At 39.2% G+C, this 22,342-nt stretch overlaps 1 protein-coding gene across 1 annotated transcript in view; it reads left to right on the top strand.

Moving 5' to 3' along the window:
- The window catches only part of LOC125466885 (hyaluronan synthase 1-like), a 29,333-nt gene extending 11,946 nt beyond the window's left edge, over nt 1–17,387 (top strand). Inside the window, exons 3-5 of the mRNA XM_048562007.2 lie at nt 11,820–12,045; nt 13,157–13,289; nt 13,918–17,387. Of these exons, the coding sequence (XP_048417964.2) occupies nt 11,820–12,045; nt 13,157–13,289; nt 13,918–14,593 (1,035 nt within the window). The 3' untranslated portion in view covers nt 14,594–17,387. The remainder of the gene's footprint in view (nt 1–11,819; nt 12,046–13,156; nt 13,290–13,917) is intronic.
- The last annotated feature ends 4,955 nt before the right edge of the window (nt 17,388–22,342 follow it).

Below are 22,342 nucleotides of genomic sequence, written 5' to 3'. Positions count from 1 at the left end.
AGGTGTAGCTCTGTCTGTCATTTGCTGATTATGCTGTTTTCCATGTGATTCCAGGATTATAACCCTGGTTTTGTTTTCAGCAGACTGTCCAACGAAGAAGAGCATCTATCCCTTCTCTGTCACCTTATCTACCTGTCTTCCTCCTTCAGGGACCTATGGACATGCACTCTAAGGTCTCTCACCTCCTCTATCTCTCTCGATATACTCCCCTTTATTATGAATTCACTTGCTTTGTTTGTCCACCCAAATGCTTAAGTTTGTGGTTTGCAGGTTTGAATTCTGTTTGTTCTCATTCAATGGAACCATCTTTCTGCAATTGATAGCCACTATCAACAATCTAGACAATTATGTCATCTGCACATTTCCCAAACATAACTCCCGCATTTAATTTGAATCGTTAATATATACTACAAACAGCAAAGTCCATAGCAGATGATGTCTCCCTGGCCCTGTACTCATCCTGGAACATATGGATAACAAGGACACCTACATCAGGCACCTACTCAGTGACTATACCTCCACCTTCAACACTATAATTCCAATCAAACTAATCTCCAAACTCCAAGACCTAGGTTTCTGCTCTGCCTTCCACAACTGGATCCTTGTCTTCCTGACCCACAGACTGCAATCAGTGAGAACAGGCAACAACACCTCTTCCACGACAATTCTCAACACTGGCGTCCTGCAAATCTGCATACTCAGCTCCCTTACTATACTCTCAGTACACTCATGACTATGTGGCCAAATCTCATCCTAACTCCATCTACAACTTCACTGATGACATTACTATTGTAGGCTGGATCACAAACAATGACAAGACAGAATACATGAAAGATATAGAGTGCTTGGCAGCCGTAAAGATAACAATTTCTCCCTCAATGTCAGCAAAATGAAACAGCTGGTCATTGACTTCAGAAAGCAAGGTGGGCAGCACACCCTTGTCTATATCAATGGGGTTGAAGCAGAGATGGTCGAGAGAGTCAAGTTCCTAGGAGTGACAATCGCCAACAATCTCTCCTGGTTCACCAATGCTGATGTGATAGTCAAGAAACCACAACAACACTTCTACTTCCTCAGGAGGCTGAGGAAATTTGGCATGCCCACTTACCAATTTTTACAGATACATACGAGGCATTCTATCCAGATGCATTACAGCTTAGTAGGGCTACTGCTCTGCTTAGGACTGTAAGAAGCTACAGAGTTGGAAACACAGCTCAGTCCACCACAAAAGCCAATCTTCCATTCATTGAATCCACCTATATTTCACTCTGCCTTGGAAAGGCAACCAACATTATTAAAAACCCCTCCCATCCTGATTATAATCTGTCCAACCTCTTCTGTCAGGCAGAAGATACAAAAATTGAAACATATGCACCAACAGATTTAAAAACAGCTTTTTCCCTGTTGTTACTAGACTTCTGAATGGACCTCTCGAATTCCAAATTTAATGTTGACCTCGCTCTTTGTGCGCCTTCTCTGCAGCCATAACACCGTATCCTTCACACTCTTCGGTTACCCTTATGCATTTTATATGGTAATATCTGCCTGTACTGCACACAAAACAAAAACTTTCACTGTACATGTGAGTGAAATAAATCAAATCAAATCAAATCAAACTCAATACTGAGATCTGTGGAACACTACTAGAAAATGCTTTCTATTTGCAAAACAACCACTGCCAATTACCCTCTGTCTCCTGTCACTGAGCTAATTTTGGTTCCAACTGTCCATATTTCCCCATATCCCATGGGTTTTAATTTTTTCTAACAGTCAGCCATTCGGCCTTACTAAAATCCATGTAGACAACATCCATTGTTCTGAACTCATTAATCCTTGCTACTTCCTCAAATAACTCAATTAAGTTAAAAAGACATTGACTTCTCCTAAAACGATCATACTCACTATTCCTGATAATCCACATCTCTCTAGTTAATCCTATGTCTCAATATTGTTTCCAGTAATTTGCTCACCACTGAGGTCAGACTCAGTGACCTTTAATTTTTATTGTCTGTCCGTTGCCTTTTTTAAATAATGGTATAACATTCACAGACCTCTTTTCATACAGTCACAGAGGTCTACAGCACAGAAAAAGCTCATCAAGTCTGTGTTGGTCAAAAATAACCATCAACTATTCTAATCCTGTTCTCTAGAACTTAGCCCATTGTCTTATATATGTTGACATCACAAGTATTTATCAGCAAGGGACCCAACACTGACACCTGTGGAACCCCATTGGAACAAACTTCCAGATAAAAATCACACCTCGACAATCACTCTTCCACTTCTGGATCCAAGTAACCAAATTTCCTGGGATAGTATGGGCTCTTACTTTCGCTATCAGTCTCCCAAGTGGCACCTTAACAAAAGCCTTGCTGAAGTCGACTGAAATTCAAAAAATTCAATCTAGTTGGTTAGATAAGACCTTCCCATATCAAACTATATTGATTGTTCTTGATTAGCCCATGTCTCTCCAATTGCAGATTAATTCTGTCCCTCAAAATTGCTTTCAAAAGTTTCCCCGCCACTGAGGTTAGACTGAAAGGCCTGTATTTTCCTCATTTTTCCCCTGCTCCTTTCTTGAAAAACAGTACCAAATTGGTTGTTCACCAGTTCTCTGGCACCGGACTTGAGCCCAGAGAAGTAGGGTGGCTATGAATTTGGTTGGCCTGTGAAGCTTGGAGCAAGACTCTCGCTTCTGTGTGGACTGGGTTCCCGGCGGCAACATGGCGTGTGGGCTGGCGAAACTCAGAGTGGGACTGTAGCAGTGGAGAAGGAAATGTTGGACTCTCTGTAAGTTATCTTTGTTTACTTTTTACTTTATGTTACAATAATGTGAATGGCACCTATGCATGGCGATGTTACCTACTTTTCACTGTATTTTATATTGAATACACATCACACTAAATGATTCAATTCAATTGAAAATTATTGCTACACCTCTTCTATCTTCTCCTTTACCTCACTCAACAGTCTGGGAAATAGTTCATCCGGCCCTGGAGATTTACCTACTTTTAAGTTTGCCAGACAATTCAGAACCTCCTTTCTGTCTGTGCTAATGTCTTTAAATTTATCATAGTTCTTTTCCCTGATTCCTATACCCACATCATCCCTTGACTAGTGAACACTGAAACAAAGTATTCATTTAGAAACATATTACATCTTCTGGTTTCATGCATAAATTACCACTGTGGTCCATTAAAGGACCCTTGTCTTTCCCTAGTTATCCTTTTACTCTTAATGTAGTTGTGAAATAACAAGATTTTTGTTTAATTTAACTGCCATTACTCAAGCTCTATTTTTGCTCTCCAAAATTTCTTTTTACGTTTCCCCTTGCACATTCTGTACTCCTCCAGCCCTTGGTATCTGCCATAAGCCTTCCCTTTTCTCTTTTTCCAATCCTGTATATCCTTTGACATCCACATTTTGCTGGATTTGTTGGTCCCACCCTTATCTTTGTTGGAACGTGTTGGTCCTGTACTCGCCCTCTTCCCTTCTGCATACTGGTGCTCTGACAGATTTACTTAAAAGTATCTGCTCCCATTCCACGCTGGCCAAATCATACTTGATCTTATTAAAATCAGCCTTCCCCCAGTTTAAGACTTGGATTTTAGGCCCCTCCTTGTCCTTTTCCATAACAATCTTGAATGTAACGCGGTTGTAATCGCTGGCTGTAAATGCTCCCCCATTGATATTTCAACCACTGCCCTGGCTTCATTAACTAAAATTCATTATCTTCTGGTACTTCATCAGTATGAAGTGAGGGAATTGAAAAAAGTCAGTCCTTCAGGTACTTCTCTTTGCACTTATTTTATCTAATATTTCATATTTCTTCTTGCTAACTAGTATACCTGCGTCATCCCATTCTTTTGTGAAACAGAGGCTAATTCAGAATCCTGCCTCCACCTTTTGTATCCACACAGAAGTTACCATGTACATCTCTGATAGGCTCAGCTCATTTTTTCATCATCCTTTTGCTCTTAAATGTACAAATAAAACACCTTTGGAATTTGCTTAATTTTACCATCCAATTTTTTTTCATATTCTTCTTTGCTTTCCTAATTTCATTTTCACTTTACCTCTATAATTTCTGCACTCATAGAAGCACAGAAGATAGGAGCAGGAGAAGGCCATTTGGCTCTTTGAGCTTGCTCCATCATTCTTCATGACCATGGATGATCATCCAATTCAGTAGCCTAATACTGTTTTCTCCCCATACCTTAGGTCCCATTCACCTCAAATGCTATATCTCGTCTCCACTCGAATACATTCAATGTTTTGGCATCAACTACCAATTTTGGTAATGAATTCCATAGGCTCACCCACCCTTTGGGTATAGAAATGTCTTCTTATCTCTGTCCTAAATGATCTACCCCAAATCCTCAGACAGTGACCTCTGGTTCTGGGCACACCCACCACCGGGAACATCCTCCCTGCATCTACCCTGTCCAGTCCTGCCCTAAGTTTTCTTAAGTATTAAATTTTTGAGGTTGTTGTAAGCTCTAATTTTCTGCTTTGTTTTACCCTATTTGCTTCTGAATAATTATGGAATTCTACATTAGGCAGTACCACCCTTTGTCTTTGTGATGACATTGCGTTCATAGCATCTCACTTTTAGATACCTCCTTCTAATTTGCCACTGATTTTCCTTCAAGTAGCTCTAACAAGTCCACTTTTTGCCAGATCATTTCTCAATTTTGTAAAGGAAAGCTTGTTTTTACACTCAGAAATTAGCACATTTGCCTCTCTAACTCATTCCCACTATTTGGGGGTCTACAATACGCACCTAGCAATGTGACTGCCCCTTTTTTTTGTTTCTGTGCTCAACCTATCTGGCCTCATTTGATGCTTCATTTAATGTATCATTCCTCCTCACAGCTGAGATTGATTCTTTAACCAATACTGCCATACCCCTACCTTTCCTTATCTCCTTCTCTGTCATTCCTGAAACTGTATCCAAGGATGATGAGCTGCTATCCTTGCACTTCTTTAAATCAAATTTCTATGTTGCCACATGTCTATCTGTGCTCTTAACTCATTGGCTTTATTTTACTTCTTTATCAACTATATTTGCATTTATACAACAGATATCTTTTGATATTACCAATTTTCTGTGCTGTACATTTTTTAACCTCTGGTTCCCCTGTCTTTCAGAATCACTCATTAAGCTCCTGCTCTGAATTTGGCCTCAGGTTCCATCCCTCTGCTGATTTAGTTTAAACCATCCAGAATGGCATCAGCAGATTTCCTTTTCTTAGCTAGAACAGGTCAGAGGAGTAAATCACTTTTTGACTCCCCAAAGTCTGTCCACCATCTACACGTCGCAAGAGAAGAGTGTGGTGGAATACTCCCTATTTGCCTAAATGACTGCGGCACTAACACTCAAAAGGCTGGTCATCATCCAAGGCAAAGCAGCCTGCTTGACTGGAACACATCCACAGACATCCACTCCCTTCAGTGTGAGTGCTCAGTGGCAGTAGTGTGTACCATCTCCAAGATACACTACAGAAATTCACCAATGATCCTAAAGTAGTATCTTCCAAACCCATGATCACTTCCATCGAGAAGAACAAAAGCAGCAGATGCATGGGAACACCACCCCTTGAAAGTTCCCCTCTGATCCACTCACCATCCTGACTTGGAAATATTGGATTCCTTTTGTGCTGTTAGGTCAAAATCTTGAATTTCCTCCCTGACAACCTTGGAGGTCAAGCTACAGCACAAGCTACAGCAGTGGTTCTAGAAGGCAGCTCACCACCACCTTCTCAAGGGCAACTGTGGGTGGCCAATAAATGCTGGCCCAGCCAGTAACACTCGCATGTGGAATGAACTCCTTGATGAAGTAGCGAATGTTTAAACAATGTTTAAAAGATATTTGGATGGATATATGAATAAGAAAGGTTTGGAGGGATATGTACCAGGAGCAGGCAGGTGTGACTAGTTTAGTTTGGGATTAATTTTGGCATGGACTGGTTTGACTAAAGGGTGCTTCTGTGCTATATGACTCCATGACTCTAAAACAGACTGTTACATACATAGTTCTGCAATCCAGGATGGAAGAACATCAAAAGAAAATTCTGAGAGATAGAGAACTTCAATCTTAAGCTGTAGCAAAGAGATGTGTCAGCTTTTCATGACCCCAGTAACTTCTGCTGAAAGCTAAACTAAAGATTCTAATGCTGCAGGAGTTTCACCACACCCCTTCAGGCTCGTTGTATTGTTCCAGGTTTTCTAAAAAAAAACCCAAGGCTTCACAACTGTTTATTCTAGTGGTTCTGGTAGACTGCTTGGTGCCTCTGCCTTAAAATCTCGCTTCAAAAAAAAACCCAGGATAAAATAACGTCATAAGACTATAGCATTATAACACCTCCCCCTTTAAAACAAAATGAACTCCCAATATGCATAGATGCCTTCATTTTTAAAAAACCTTAATCTTACACTCTTAGTACACAATGTATATTCATTCCATTGATTATAAGCATGCAAAAAATCATGACTACGATCTATTCCATTCTGGATTTTTTTCTGCCACTGAATGCCTCCATCTTCCTTCATCCCTGTTGCAACCATATGTCAACAATTTTGTTTTCTGGTCCTACAATGTGTATAATTTTCAAATTGAATGGCTGCAATAATGAGCTTCATCTAAACAGTCTGGAATTTTTGTCCTTAAAGTTCTCCAAAAAATTTAGGAGGTTGTGATCAGTGCATACAATTGTCTCAGACACATTACTGGCAATTTAAATGTTCAAATGACGTGACAGCAACACCAAGCTCAAGGTCTCCTTCTCAATTGTGGAATATTTCTATTGATGATTACACAGTTTTCTGGAAAGATACCCAATAGATCTTTCTATCTTCTTGTCATCTTCTTGTAAGAGTACAGCATTGGCAACCAATCACTTGCATCCATAGCCACTTTGAATAGCTTTGCATAAAGGCTAACACTGGGGCAGTGGTTAACACAGCTCTCAGGCTGTCAAATGCCATCTGACAGTCCTCCATCACTGAAATTTTCTGCACTTCTTTACTATGTCAGTCAGTGGAGCTATTACACTGCTAATATTTGGTACAAACTTCCAATAAAAAAAAATTCAACCCCAGGAATCATAACACGGCCCTCTTCGTCAATAGTATAGGAAACTCCCCAATAACCTTTGTTTTTACATCAGAGGGACTGTCTGTCTATGACCAATGACATGAACCAGAAATATGATATCGGCTTTTGCAAACTCACTTTCGGCCAGATTTATCACCAAGCCCACCTCTCAAAGTCAATCAAACAATTCTGATAGATGTTGCAAATGTTCCTTCCATATGTGACTAAAACTCACGATGTCACAATGTACACAAGACAATTGAATAATCCCAAAATGGGTTTATTGGTTAGTCTTTGAAATGTGGCTGGCAAATTTTTCATACCCAAATGGCATGACTATAAACTGGTACAATCCATTCATTGTCACAAAATCCTAAGTTGCCTTCACTCTTTCGGATAAAGATGCCGCTAGTATCCTCTGATCAAGCCCAACTTAGAGATATAAACCGCTTGTCCCACTTTCTTAATACAGCCTTCCAAATGCGAAACAGGATTTGAATTAGATATTGTAACTGCAATGACTTTGTGACAGTCCAAATATAATCATTGGCTACTATCCAGTTTTGGCACCATTACTATGGGTGAGCTGTATTCACTGCAACTCACTTTGATTATGTTGTCTTTGAGTATGTGTTCAAGCTCCTTTTGGGCCAACTTTAAAGGATTTAATTGATAAGGATGTTGCTTAATTGGAACAGCGTTTTCTATGTCTACATCATGCAAAATTAGATAAGTACTTCTGAATTTATTCCTGCATATCTCCCCATGTGAATGTAATAACTCCTTCAGGTCATTTTGACTTTCCTCAGGGATAAATTACAGAGTTATCTTCCAATTTTTGAGAAGTACCTCATCATCCAAATTAAATTGAGGAATGTCCAATTAAAAATCATCTGATCTTGATTCTTCACTCTGTGTTGTAACTAATAACACATTCTCTTTTTGCTTTCCTTCCCTATCAAAATAACTTTTGAGCATATTCACATGACATACTCTGAGATGTCTTTCTATCTGGTATTCCTATCAAATAATTCACCTCAGTCAATTTCCTTTTGATTTGATAAGGTCCACTCAACTTTGCTTTTAAAAGTTCACCTCCACTGGAAGTAACACTAAACATTAACACATTATCTCCTCTACCAAAACTGTGAATTTTTGATTTCTTGTTTGCTTCCTATTTCAGCACACGTTATGTTACTTTTAAATGTTGCCCAGCCAACTCATCTGCTCTATTTACCCTTTCCCTTAAACTTGACACACTGTGATCTCTGACTCACGAATTTCTCCTTAATTAATTTCAGTGGTCCTCTCACCTCATGCCTAAAATTCAAATAATTCAAATAGACTGAATTTGGTAGATTAATTTGGTGCATTCCTAACTGCAAAATATACAAATGGAATTCCTTGATCCCAATCCCCTGGATAGTCTTGACTATATGCCCTCAACATGGTCTCTACAGTCTGATATCATTGTTGTAATGCTGCCTACAATTCTGGATTATGCAGAAAGGATTTAAATTGTTTTATTCCTAAACTATCCATAACTTGTTTGAATAATTTTGATGAAAGATTTGGCCCTTTATCAAGTTGTATCTCTTGTGGGTAGTCCGTATCTAATGAAAAAAGTTAAATAACTCTTCTACAATCCTTTTAGCCGTGATACTGTGTCACGGTATGGCCTCTGGAAATGTGGTGGACACATCCAATATGGTCAACAAATACTGATTCCCACTTTTATTTTTAGGTAGGGGTCCTATGCAATTAATTAAGACTCATGTAAATTGTTCCTCAAATGCAAGAATAGATATTAAATGTGCTGGCTTTATCACTGCCTAATGTTTTCCAATTAACTGACATGTACAATATGTCCGGCAAAATTCAACTACATCTAGATGCAGTCCGGGCGAATAAAAATGTTTTTGTATTTTAGGCTTGAATTTTCCTTGCTTGCAAATGACCTCCTACTGGTAATTCATGTGCTACCTGCAACACTCGCTTTCTATAACCCACCAGTAATACAACTTAATGAACTTCTACCCATTTCTCACCCACCTGAATATGTGATGGTTTCCATTTCCTCATCAAGACATTATTTTTAAGATAGTAACATTCTGGGATACATTCAGATTCTTCTTCAGTGTATGCCATTTTGAATATTCTATGAAGGAACAGGAGACAGATATAACTGACAAAGAATAGCTCAAGAATAAAAAAGACAAAAGATAAAACTGAAATAGAGTCCTGAGCTGACTCACCGTAGACACCAACATCAAAATTCCTCCTCCACTGCCTCTGCCAGACCTATCAATGTAGGAGTCACCACTGTTTAGGTGCCATCTCTTCACGGATTGACCCATCTCACTGATGCCGGGCTCTGTGCTGAACCCACACTCTCCCTGCAGCCAGGAATTCCTGGCTCCATTGCCACCTCAATGATGCCACGGCTCTGGGCATACCCCACACTGCTGCCACTGCAGCTGCCACCTTGCCAATGCCAGGAGTTCCCACTCTGGGCCTACTGCAACCTGGTTCAACTGCCAGACCATGCCATTGTTGCTGCCTTGCCAGCTGTCCTCTCCTCCTAGATGTTGCCTTACTGATGCTGTCATCTTGCGGCAGCCACCTCTAATTGCTGGATGAGCTTTTCCACCACTGCCATCATCAGCCCTGAACACTGGGAGGACGTCCCTACTGCCACCACCCCCAGTTGTTGTACGGAGCTGCCTCCACCGCCCCTCTGACTGCTGGGAGGAGCCGCCATTCAGTGCCCTGCTCAAACTGCCACACCAATGTCGCTGATTAACCCACTGCAAAAGGCTCCAAAAAAACAAAAACGGAAGAAAAGAAATGAAGGAAAAACAGCAGCACTAAAAAGAAAAAAATAGAAAGAAAGCAGACGGGAACAGAAGAGTCCTGGGCAAGAGCATGTATTGTGGAGTCTGCTTAAGTGAATTGCCCTCTTAAATCCCATTTTTTTTTATTTATCCTTGAATTCTGTCTGCCTGTCTGCCTTTATGAGTGTGGGAGGGTTAGAATTAAATAAGATTGGGTGTAAATCACAAAGATTAACTTGTTTAACTTTGTTCTGCTAAGGCTTCTGAATCATTAATAAATTGTTAAATTTTTCATTTAAGCTATAAACCTGGTGTCCGGTAATGGTTATTCAAAAAGTCTGGTTATGAACCAGTGGGTTCACTGAATGTTTTAAATTTGCTGTGCTGCAAATACAGGGATAGGGAGACTGATTTGATTTGGCTGTCTGTCTTTGTTTTGTAGCAGTCTCCATCAATGTGTCACTTTCTTTGTCACTTTCTATTTCAGACAGTAATGATCTTCCTTATGGCAGGTCCTCTGGTCATTCCCCTAAGGTCTTGCACTTTCTTTCTCCTTTGCAGATTAAAAAAATACCAGCAAGTGTTCACCATTTACTTCAACTTTATTTGACTGTATTTCCATTCTTATTATCAGCACACAAATTTTAGTGATAAGAAATTAGAAAGGTAGTCATCACCTCCGTGTATAATAAGTTAAGGTTTTTAATTGCAAGGAGGAGTCATTTACATTTATAATCATACCTTGTCACATCTTCAGGATGTTTGGAAGCGATTTACAACCAAAGGATTATGTTCAAACTGGACTCATTTATTATTCAGGCAAAGGCAACTAAAATATGCACAAGATCCTGAAAGCAGCACGTGACTAAACAGCCAAATGGTCTATTTTTGATGGTATGGCTTGAAGAAAAAATGTTGACCTGGGTACTCGGAGAACCTTTCAACTTCTTTATATACTATATTATTTCTAAATCTACTGAACAGGTTGACAGTGCTATGATTTAACCATTTTAGGTGAACGATAGAAACTCTGATGGTGCAGCATTTAATAGTTAATTATTAAAATGCTAGACAAACAGATAATTTTATTTGAAGACTGTAGCACATCCCAGTATTTAGGTGTGGTAGATAGGCCTGTGCATGCCAGCTGCTATACATGTGGGGTCCTTATCTTGACGTGGAAGATCTGTGGGAGCCATAAAACAGACTGTGGCGGAGGCAGTGAACCATTTTCATCGACTGCTGCATTCCGTGTAGTGCAGGCTGTCCATAATGCTATTACAGTGAGCCTTTCAGGAATTTGATCCAATATGTCTGGTTTTATTTTTGGAGTTATACTGTGAGAGCTAATGCACAAGGAATTAGATGATGGACTAAACCGAATTTACCTTCTTATTTGGTCCTTCTGGTCATCACATCTGCAATGGTTGATGATTACTTAGTCTATCAAATACCAATGCTTGGAATACTGATATAACTAAATCTTTCCATATATCTGAAGACAAGTTTTGCAATAATATTAAAATTAGGCATTCAAATTATTTCAAGAATGGCCCAATATTGTTTATTTGGCTATATTTAGTGTAGGACTGGGGACAAGTGCCCAGATATAGTTGGATAAATGATTAGTGTAATACAGGGAAAATATTATGGGCCCTTGAGAGCTTGACCGACCAGTAATGCATACTGGGAACACTGGCAATAATGATTATAAAAATTATGAAAAACATATGCTTGAAATACAGATATTCCCTGCTAATACATGATGAGCCCTGCTAGTAGAGTGAATTTATCAAATTAGCTCTTATGTACTTTATCAATGGATTATTTATCTTTAGTCATTAATTGTATATCTTTATCTATGGATTGTGTAATTGTCTATATTTTAGGTCTGCGATTCTGATACAAAGCTTGACTCACATGCAACTATGGAACTTGTTAAAGTCTTAGATTCAAAGGAAAACTATGGAGCAGTTGGAGGGGAAGTGCGAGTACTCAATGTCACCGACTCATTTGTTAGCTTCATTAGCAGCCTGTGCTACTGGATCACATTCAATATAGAACGAGCCTGCCAGTCGTACTTTGACTGTGTGTCCTGTATCAGTGGGCCTTTAGGTAAGGCACGTGAACAAATCAAGTTCTTTTAGAGGATGCCATTCAAGATAGTTTGAAAAAGTATTCTCTTTTACATCTCCCCACTGCTGGAGAGAAGGCCCAAGTCGTAGCCATTACCCTTTAGACACCTAGGGCAAAGAACAATTATCCAGACAGTGCTAAGGTTAAATAAGAGTCAAACAGAAGAGTGGTCATGTAGCATTAACATCAAGTTTGGGTTTTAAAAGTCAACCATTTGCAATATCGAAAAAAGACAAGGGAAGTGATGCATTTGACAGTTTTAAATGTGACAATGCTATCACTTTAAGAGGTTATTTTGTCCTTTTTTTTGAAGGGAGGCTGTAAGGCAGCAGTGCTGAGCTGGGTTATTAAGACCACTTGAGTGAACAGCTTGAAGGCCTTGGGTTTGTTTTAAACAGCCTGAATGGGTGTTTCTGAGAACTGCATTTGGGAATCTGTGATTGCATTTTCCATTTTTGCTGAATGGTGTGTTAATGGGATGTTACTACATTGGAGCAGCCAATTAGTAATAGTTACTGTATCTATTATTCTGTTAAGTTTCCAACAGAGTTAATTTATTCTAAATTCCTCTTTCTTTGGTTGTATTTTAAGTATAGTGTATAAAGAAAATGTGTTTTGCTTAACATTGAGTAGTTTGACTGGTCGCATTGTATCTGGCACAGACACTTTACATTTGCTTTCAAAATAAGAAAAAGGTAGGGTCTAGGCTACCTTCTTAAAATGTTTTGAGGAGGTCTGGTCTGGACCATAAAGTAAATGATGGAAAGGTTGGTATGATAAGTCTTAATTTCAACACCATGAGAATACAGGGAGAAGGAAGCATATCAAAGCTTAGGAAGAAAAGCAAGAGAGAAATGTTCAGATGGGGAACTAATTCCTAAGGTATTGGTAAACTGTAAAAAGGCAGTTGTTTAGCCTTGCTACACAGTGTGGCTTTCTGAATAGTTCAGCAGAATTACGTACTTACTTCTAATTTCCTTAATTTTGACTCTATCCTGGTTTGAGAACCATTCATTAATACATGCTAAAATGTGTGACCAGATTAAGTCTGTTAACTGTTTTCAATTCTAACAATGCCTTCCTGTTTTAGGGATGTACAGGAATAATGTGCTTCAGCAATTATTAGAGCCCTGGTATAATCAGAGATTTTTGGGAATCCGGTGTACTTTTGGGGACGATCGTCACCTGACTAACAGGGTGCTCAGTCTGGGTTACTCCACCAAGTAAGATGTGAATCTATTTTCTGATCAGTTTTTCAATTTAAGAATTACGTTGTGACCAAGGCCTGTTATTTCCACAAATAAGAATTTTTTGGACGATATTTTTAAAAATATTCTTTACATTTTTTAATAGTTCAATTTCCCTAATTTTCTTTCCTTCTGTTCAGAAGACATTGCATCTCGCTGTGATACAGTTCAAATGGAGTCCCCACCCACAGTTACTTCTATTGCTTTTTTACCCTTAGTATAGTCTCATGGATGGTGATAGAAAAGTCAGGGAGATTGAATGATTTTCTGAGTGTGACGATGAAAAGCCATTTTTCAAGTAATCGGTGGAACAGCTTTCCCAATATTGGTGCAAATCTGTGGGTGTTACTAAAGAGGGCATTGCAGAGTAAATTTGGCTGGATATGTCTTTGTCATGTTCAGTACCTAGCTCAATTCTGGGTGATTTATCCATTTATATTCTTATGTTGCCCTGTGACAGCTTGATACAACTAACTATAAGTGCCGGAGCTCCTTCTCCCAAACCCCACACAGTAGGCCTCATAAATGTGTTTACTGTAGAATTGAAGGCAATTACAAAAATAAACAAAGTTAATTAATGAAAACTCATACTTGTTTCTAACAGGTACACACCCAAAGCTTGGTGCTACACAGAAACTCCAGCTCAGTACCTGCGCTGGCTCAACCAACAAATACGATGGTCCAAGTCTTTCTTCATAGAGTGGTTCTACAGTTCTCTCTGGTGGCATAAGCAAAGTCTATGGATGACATATGAGTCTGTAGTTATAGGAATGTTGCCATTCTTCATGATTGTGGCCATTGTCAAGGTATTCTATCACAGGTGTCTCTGGGATATTCTCTGGGTGCTCCTCTCCTTTCATTGCATTGCACTGGTCAAAGCATTTAATGCTGCATGCCTGAATGGGGGTCTGGTGATGATGTTAATATCTCTCTATCCTATCATCTACCTGGGTGGGCTGCTGCCAATTAAATGCTTTTCACTTCTTACCATTACTAATACCAGCTGGGGAACATCTGGACGCAAAGAGAAAGTCAAAAACTACATCCCATTGCTTCCACTTTTGGTTTGGGGGATCATCCTCCTTGTGGGTTTAATTGAGACTGTATTCACGGAGACTGAAAGATCTTGGGTCCATGCTGAACAGCCATTATATAAACACTACGCTCTTTATGGATCACTGGCCTTGTTTACATACTGGGCATGTATGGTTGCAATTTACCATATATGGTCATGGCACCGGTGCAGAAGAAATACTGCAATGTACCGTGTTGAAGTGTAGATAGATTTTGTGTAAAGTCACTTCATGGAATATTTGAGGAATAGCTAGCACTTTGAAGCATACTTTATACAATATAAATTTAGAGATTCTGCTTTTTGTTCCTTACATAATTTGTCTCTGCAGTCTGTCCTGAACAGTGCAACTTTTGTAGTCAGAAGAACAGCAATAATACTGTCTTCCACCTGTCTGTCAATTTCATTCTGTCAGCCAGTAGCACAACAACATTACATTTTTGCTAGTCCTTCATCAGATTTGTGGGTAAAAGCTCAGCTTATGATGATGATCCAAACAGGTGGGAAGGGTGTTACTTCAGAATGAAAGCACAGGGTACCATAACTGTCCTTCATGGCTTTATACTGACAGCATAAGATCATGTGTAGTCCAATTACATTTACTGAAACGTATCTGCTGAGAACAGGAATTGATTGTAATGCACACAATGACCAATATAACCTGCTAACCTCATCATTTGGCATCGTATCAGAGGAATACTTCTCATCAATCCATACTCCAAGTTAACCAACACATATAAGAGAGGAAGAACGATTTTCTTTAAAACAAAATTATTCGTTTCTAATTGTCACTGAGTGTAAATGTGCCTTTGGGCAGTGTTATTTTGTGAAAGGTATATGTGTAAAATGTTTTAGACATATGATACAATACTGTACATTATCCTTCAAGAAAGGAAGGGTTAGTATAAACAATAATTAAATAGAAACATGCTATAATCTGACATCTTAAACATCGAGTGTATCTAAACTTCAGTTTGAATCACGCCACCTGATATTTTTGTGAATCAACCTCCATAAAGTCCAAACAGTTTGTGTTTGTTTTTCATTTAATGATTTGCCCTGTTTTAAATTTTGTGAATTTGTAAAACAATTTTTTTCTTGCTATTATCTCATGTTGTACAAATTCTGAATCACTACACAAATATCTAATGTTATCGGCAAATTATTTAATATGGATTTTAATTTTATGCATGTTTGCGGAGGATTCATGGTGGACTCCTTTATGGTCCATGGAGGCACTGCAATACACCATGAGAATCAATCAATATGATTGGTCTTACAGAGAAGTTTTTAAATTACAATCTTTCATATTGGTATTGCCAATGAGACACCAAAATTAGGCAGATGTTGAATGGTATCCACTTGATGCAGGTTATAGTTACAGTTTAAACTTGTTTTCAGATTGTTTTTGTATAATGTTTACCAAGAGTCCTGTCACGTGCTCTTCAAATTGGGTAAACCTTCTATTCATTTGTACACAGGAGATAATACCAGTAATGATAATAAAGGGGAGATCAACATTTATTGGTTCAAGAATAGCCTGGGAATGACTTCTCTTCCATTTTAACTGTATTTGCATTTGACTTTACACCTCAGTTCACATTTGAAAATAAATCTTAGACAAATATATAAATCAAATAAATTGAATACTTTGGCTCCAAAAATATTGCTTATTCCCTGCACAGACTGAAGACACCACTAGAAAAGAGACACTTTATGACTAAGAATTAGTAATTAAGGGAAAACAGAAGTAATCAAGGTGGTTATGCAAAAAACAGATGGTTGCAGTTCCCCTTTTCCTCCACGCGATAGCATTAACATCCTCTGTAATATGAAATAGAATTTACTTATGCCACACTGTGGCAACACCTTGGTATGACATGAATATCAATTCTATAGCCCTAATGAAAAATTCATTCCTACTCATTGCTATACCTATCATCAATGGTAACTATGGGAAAAGTGTTAGCACAGACCTTGTAGCAGCTTTGATAGAAAACAGTCTGCCTTTAAAAATGTTTGTGGAGTCAAGCTCAATAAATCAAGATTCAGGTGCAATATGTTGAAGAGGAAGATCTTTGGAATTCTCAACATCCAGGCCTGAAGGCAACAAACCTGGAGGTGAGCAATAAATTTAATTAAAGTGGGACGGTGGAGAGCCAGAACCTTGCTGCCTTCCAGACCTTGCCCTAATTAAGCACCAATTGAGGCCCTAAGTGGCCAATTAATGCCTACTCAAAAGCGTCATTCCGCTTGGGGTGCAATTACTTTACTTACAAGCAGAACAAGGAGTGGTCAGCCTACTGCACAGGTTAATCAGTGCGGGAAGGTTATCATTTTGGTGGGAGTGGCAATCTCTCGATCCACACTAATTTCTTTAAGACCAATAATTGGACTTGGTTTTGGGAGCTGAAGGTTTTCTGCGAGCTTCCCCTTGCTTTTGCTTCTAACATCCCTGGGCCTTGCTTCCCATGATCCTAGCGCAGAAGCTTCCACCCTGCGTTAATACTTATCTTTCTTGTTGTTAATGCTCCATCCTAGGGGTTCAGTGTTCAGCTGTGGCACAGCCAAGTTCTGGAGCTGCCAGTCTCTATTTGGCCAGTAGCTTCAGGATGGTCTGATGTCCTGGCCTGAGGTCCTACTTCTGGTAGAAACTGATCAGCTGCCCGATTCTCAGAGAATCTTGCAGGTTTCCCCATCTTAGGGTTTCAGCTCTCCCTAACAGGAAAACCCTGGCCTATGTTCACATAGATAGCATGGCCAATTCCTTATTCTGTGATTCCCTGCAAGAGATACATCATCCCAAAATATAAACCATAAAGCCCTTGTAATTCTAGGTGATGTAGGTTCAATCTGCTCACCTCTGCCTTAAAAAAGAAGTCCTCGTTCCAGGAACCTGTTTTCTCAACCCCCACTAAGGCTAGTATCTCCATCTCTAGTTATAGTAAACAATTCGGTACTCGGTGTATTCCAGAAATGGGCTTACGAAGGCTCTAAGTGGTTATAGCAATACTTTACTCCTGTATTAAAATTTTATAATAAAGACAAACAAAATACTAGCCTTCCTAATTGCTATGTGTCTTAGTTTACAAGGACATCTATGTCCCTTTGTGTACAAACATTTTCCACTCATCAATCATTTTCAAATATATTTTGCTTTTCTATTTTTGCAAGCAAGATAGATAGTTTTGCATTTCTCTGCATTATTTTCAAAGTTATTTCCCACTCGTTTAACCTGCATCTTTATCTTTGGGGCAGCATGGTGGCTCAGTGGTTAGCACTGCTGCCTCACAGTGCCAGGGACCCGGGTTCAATTCCAGCCTCAGGTGACTGTCTGTGTGGAATTTGCACATTCTCCCCATGTCTGTGTGGGTTTCCTCCGGGTGCTCCAGTTTCCTCCCACAATCCAAAGATGTGAAGGAGGTAGATCGGCGATGCTAATTTGCCCGGAGTGTTCAGGGGTGTGTGGATTGCAGGGGAAAGGGTCTGGGTGGGATGCTTCAAGGGGCAGTGTGGACTTGTTGGGCCGAAGGGCCTGTTTCCACACTGTAGGGAATCTAATCTAATCTCCCGCAGCCTATTTGCATCCAAACTTGGTTATATAATAAACTTGACAATTTACATTTGGTTCCCTTACCTAAGTTATTGATGTAGATTGTAAATAGTTGAGGTCCCAATTCTGATTACTGTTATAGCATGTCAATTTAGAAAAGAACCCACGTTTTCTTACTCTGTATTATGTGCAATCTTGTTGGTTCGATTCTGTGTAAATACCCCTCAGGTGACACCTTTCAAATACATTTTGAAGATTCCAAAACATAATAATCATTGTTTTCCCCAATATCTACCTTGCTAATTACAATCCCTAAAATATTTTTAACAGATGAAAACCTTTCATAGCTCTGCCTTGATTTTCATGCAGTCATACAGGTATACACAATATGTCCAAGCCAATCCAGTTTCCTAAACTGAACTAATCCCATTTGCCTGCATTTGGCCCGCATCCCTTGAAACCTTTCCTATCCACGTGCCTGTCTAAATGTCTTTTAAATGTCATAATTGTACCCACCTCTACCACTTTGTCTGGCAGTTTGTTCCATATACGCAGCACCCAGTGTGAAAAGGTTGCCCCTCAGGTTCCTTTTAAATCTTTCCCCTCTCACGTTAAACCTATGCCCTGTAGTTTTGGAGTCTCTTGCCCTGGGAAAAGACCTTTGCTATTCACATTATCTATGTCCCTCATGATGGTCCGGAAGGCAAGGAGGAAGGCGCGCCAGCAGGCCCCGGCACCGCAATCATCAGGCGGGAAGAGGCAGCCCAGTTCGTCCCCTCCCTCCAATGCATCACACAACCAGCCCAGCTCGTCCCTTCCCCCCACTGCATCCCAAAACCAGCCCAGCCTGTCTCCACCTCCCTAACCTGTTCTTCCTCTCACCCATCCCTTCCTCCCACCTCAAGCCGCACCACCATTTCCTACCTACTAACCTCATCCCACCTCCTTGACCTGTCCGTCTTCCCTGGACTGACCTATCCCCTCCCTACCTCCCCACCTATACTCTCCTCTCCACCTATCTTCTTTTCTCTCCATCTTCGGTCCGCCTCCCCCTCTCTCCCTATTTATTTCAGAACCCTCACCCCATCCCCCTCTCTGATGAAGGGTCTAGGCCCGAAACGTCAGCTTTTGTGCTCCTGAGATGCTGCTGGGCCTGTTGTGTTCATCCAGCCTCACATTTTATTATCTCGGAAATTGGATAATCTGGATCAGAAGAATGGAAAAGGCAAAACCAAAACAAAAAAAAGTCCATTGGTATCCTAAATTTTACATTCTGAACAGGCATTTAAGTCTCTATTGACTGGATATAGCAATGAACATACACTATCATATTCAACTGTCTTTACAAATACTGCTATTGCCTACAAAAGTCTGCAAACAGCTTTGCTGTAGAGATTTTACAGCATCCAAAGTCATTGAGTCATGGAGGTAGACAGCACAGAATCAGGACTTTCAACCCAACTCCTCCATACTGACCAGGTTTCCTAAACTAAACTAGTCCCACTTGCCTGTGTTTAGTCCATATCCCTCTAAACCTTTTTTATCCGTGTAACTGTCCTTTTAAATGTTGTACTTGTACCCGCCTCTACCATGTCCTCTGGGAGCACATTCCCTATACAACTAGAGACAAAAACAAGCTGAATTAATTACTAAGTTACACAACAATTAAATCAACAAGTTAGATTATATCTTTTGCAATTTCAGTTACATAAACATCCAATCACTCTGACCTTTGCCTATATAACTGAAACAATATTAAGAAAAATACACTGAGAATGAAATTGCACATCTTATAAGATTGAATCATTACAGGAGTGTAATATATCTTTTCCATTCCTTTTCTGAAGGTGCTGGCTTTTATTATTGGTCAATTCTCAGATACTACCCACTACTCAGTGCCTTGCCTAAGTGGCCATTCTTGGGAACAGATATTACACAAACATCTCCAGTTTAGAAATAATCACTAAAAAGTCTTAAATGGGAATTGAGGAATTGGGCATGGAATTTCAGTTAGTGAAAAGACTGGTATTGGAATTTTGTGCATGAGTAAGAAAACCACAAAATACAGCACAATTAAGCAACTACAAACATGAAAACACAAATATTTGCTACTTGTATTGTGTTATTGTACATAATCCAAAAAATTGGTCGAAATACAAGTACAATCGATTGTTCACTGGATGTCCACCAGCACAATATGTCTAAGTAATACAACGCTTGTAGTATCTTATAAGGAATTGTGACAGATTCCAAACTTTTCCTTTCGCTGCTGAAGGTACTGATTCATTCTGAGGTGCAGCCTGTGTGTACTCGGGACATTTAATTATTTCACCAAGTGCTTATTCATATGAATCACTTTGGGTGTCGTAGCCTTGTATGATCCAAACAACTGATATCCAGAAGCATGCATGTTCCTCCTACAGCCACCGGACACTAATCCTCAGTCGGCCACCTGCTGATTTGTCCCAGTTCATGCAGCTGAGGCCAACTGTACCATTCCAATTACTAACTGCACTGATTTCCACTAACAAGTAAAACCTGGGATATAGTGGCAAATCCTATCTTGAAAACTTTTACAGAAGCCTTTAAGTAGATATTTTGATTCAATCTGAATTTATTAAAAAATAAACAAAATCTGCCTAAGTTTAGAATAATTGCTCACCATTTAAATATAGAAGTAGGCAAGTATCACAGCGACCCAGCAGAGGAGAGAAGCTGTTCTCGGTTTGAATTGGCTGACGTGGAACAAGAGCTGCACCTGTTACTCCTATGCCCTAAACACCACAATCTCCAGCAGCAGATGCTCTCAGGAATCTTGTTCAAAATAAAGCATCAACATGGGAATTAGCTGGTAATTATAATCTTCCATAACATTGAAAAAAAAACTGTTTGTTTTATTTCCTTATCCCCCATGGATTTTTAAAACAATATTATCATTTAGAATAGAAAGCTATAAAGACTCTGAACAAGATTAATTTTCAAAAACGGCAAAGCAATATTAGTTTAGTGATACACAATTAATCAGAATTGAGATATTTTCCTGAAGGGATAGCTTTATCAAATTCAACATGCAGTGTTTCAAATTTTAATTTTGAAAATGATGACTGAAGTATCAATTTCTTATTCTCAGCTTTTTAAAACTTCCAATCCTTTTTCTTCGTTTAAGGCTTCTTTTCTCCAAAGTAGTTTCAGCTGTACTAATTTATTTTGAATCTCTTCTCTTTTTATGTCTATTAGGATAGAAGGAAAACAATCTCCAATTTTGATCACAGTTTCAAAATTATTTGCATTTCTAACTTGAACACATTCTCCCAGCACTTCAAATCTCCACCTTCTTCTGCCCTTCCTCACTTTTGCAAATTATATATTTTTCAAACATAACCTTGGTAATATCTAACCATAAGGAAGGAAGGCCTGGTACCTAATAGTTCTTTTTTCCTTTATTAATTCACGGGATGAGGGCGTCACTGACAAGGCAGCATTTATTGCCCATCCCTAATTGCCTAGAGGGCAGTTGAGAGTCAACCACTTTGCTGCGGGTCTGGAATCACATGTAGGCCAGACCAGGTAAGGATGGCAGTTTCCTTCCTTAAAAGGACATTAGTGAACCAGATGGGTTTTTCCCAACAATCAATAATGGATTCAAGATCATCACTAGATTCTTAATTCCAAATATTTTTATTGAATTCAAATTCCACCATCTGCCATGACAGAATTTGAGCCTGGGTCCCCAGAACATTATCTGGGTCTCTGGATTAACAGTCCAGTGACAATACCACTAGGCCATTTCCTCCTCATTAAGAAAAATATGCAATGAGAATGAAATTACACCTGTATTTAACATTCGCTTAATGTCTCAAACTGCTTTTCATGTAACAAATTATTTTGACTTATTGTATTGGCTGAAGTGCAGAACGGAAATCTGCAACTTGTTCAAGTGGCTATGAATGCTAGACGAAATGATTCTTTTGCAATTGATAATGATAGTTTTTTTTAAGATAGGGATATTGAGGCATAGGAAGAAATATTGAATAATGGAATTATAAACCAGCTGTGCTCCTTTTGTAGCGACAGTTGAAGATTTTCACTGTATTTTACTGTACTATTAACTGCAAAATGCAAGTGCCAATGAATCATTCAAGTGGCAAATCTTTGAATATAGAAAAGTCCTCCAAAGAACAGAGAGGCAAACATAAAAATATAGAAACAGCAGTACGTCAGTCTCCTCAATCTCTCTTTATAAAATGATCTTGCCATCCCAGGGTTTAATCTCGTGAACATCTGTTCACTTCCTCAATAGCAAATATATCTCTCCTTAGAGGAGAGGACCAAAATTGTACAAAATACTCTAGGTGGCATTTTGTTATAACTCGATATAATTGCAGCAAGTTATCTCTACCTGCG

Source organism: Stegostoma tigrinum, chromosome 32 (assembly GCF_030684315.1).
Source record: "Stegostoma tigrinum isolate sSteTig4 chromosome 32, sSteTig4.hap1, whole genome shotgun sequence".
Taxonomy (NCBI): Eukaryota; Metazoa; Chordata; class Chondrichthyes; order Orectolobiformes; family Stegostomatidae; genus Stegostoma; species Stegostoma tigrinum.
The sequence above is the reverse complement of the archived record's forward strand: the minus strand, read 5'-3'. Positions and strand labels throughout refer to the sequence as shown.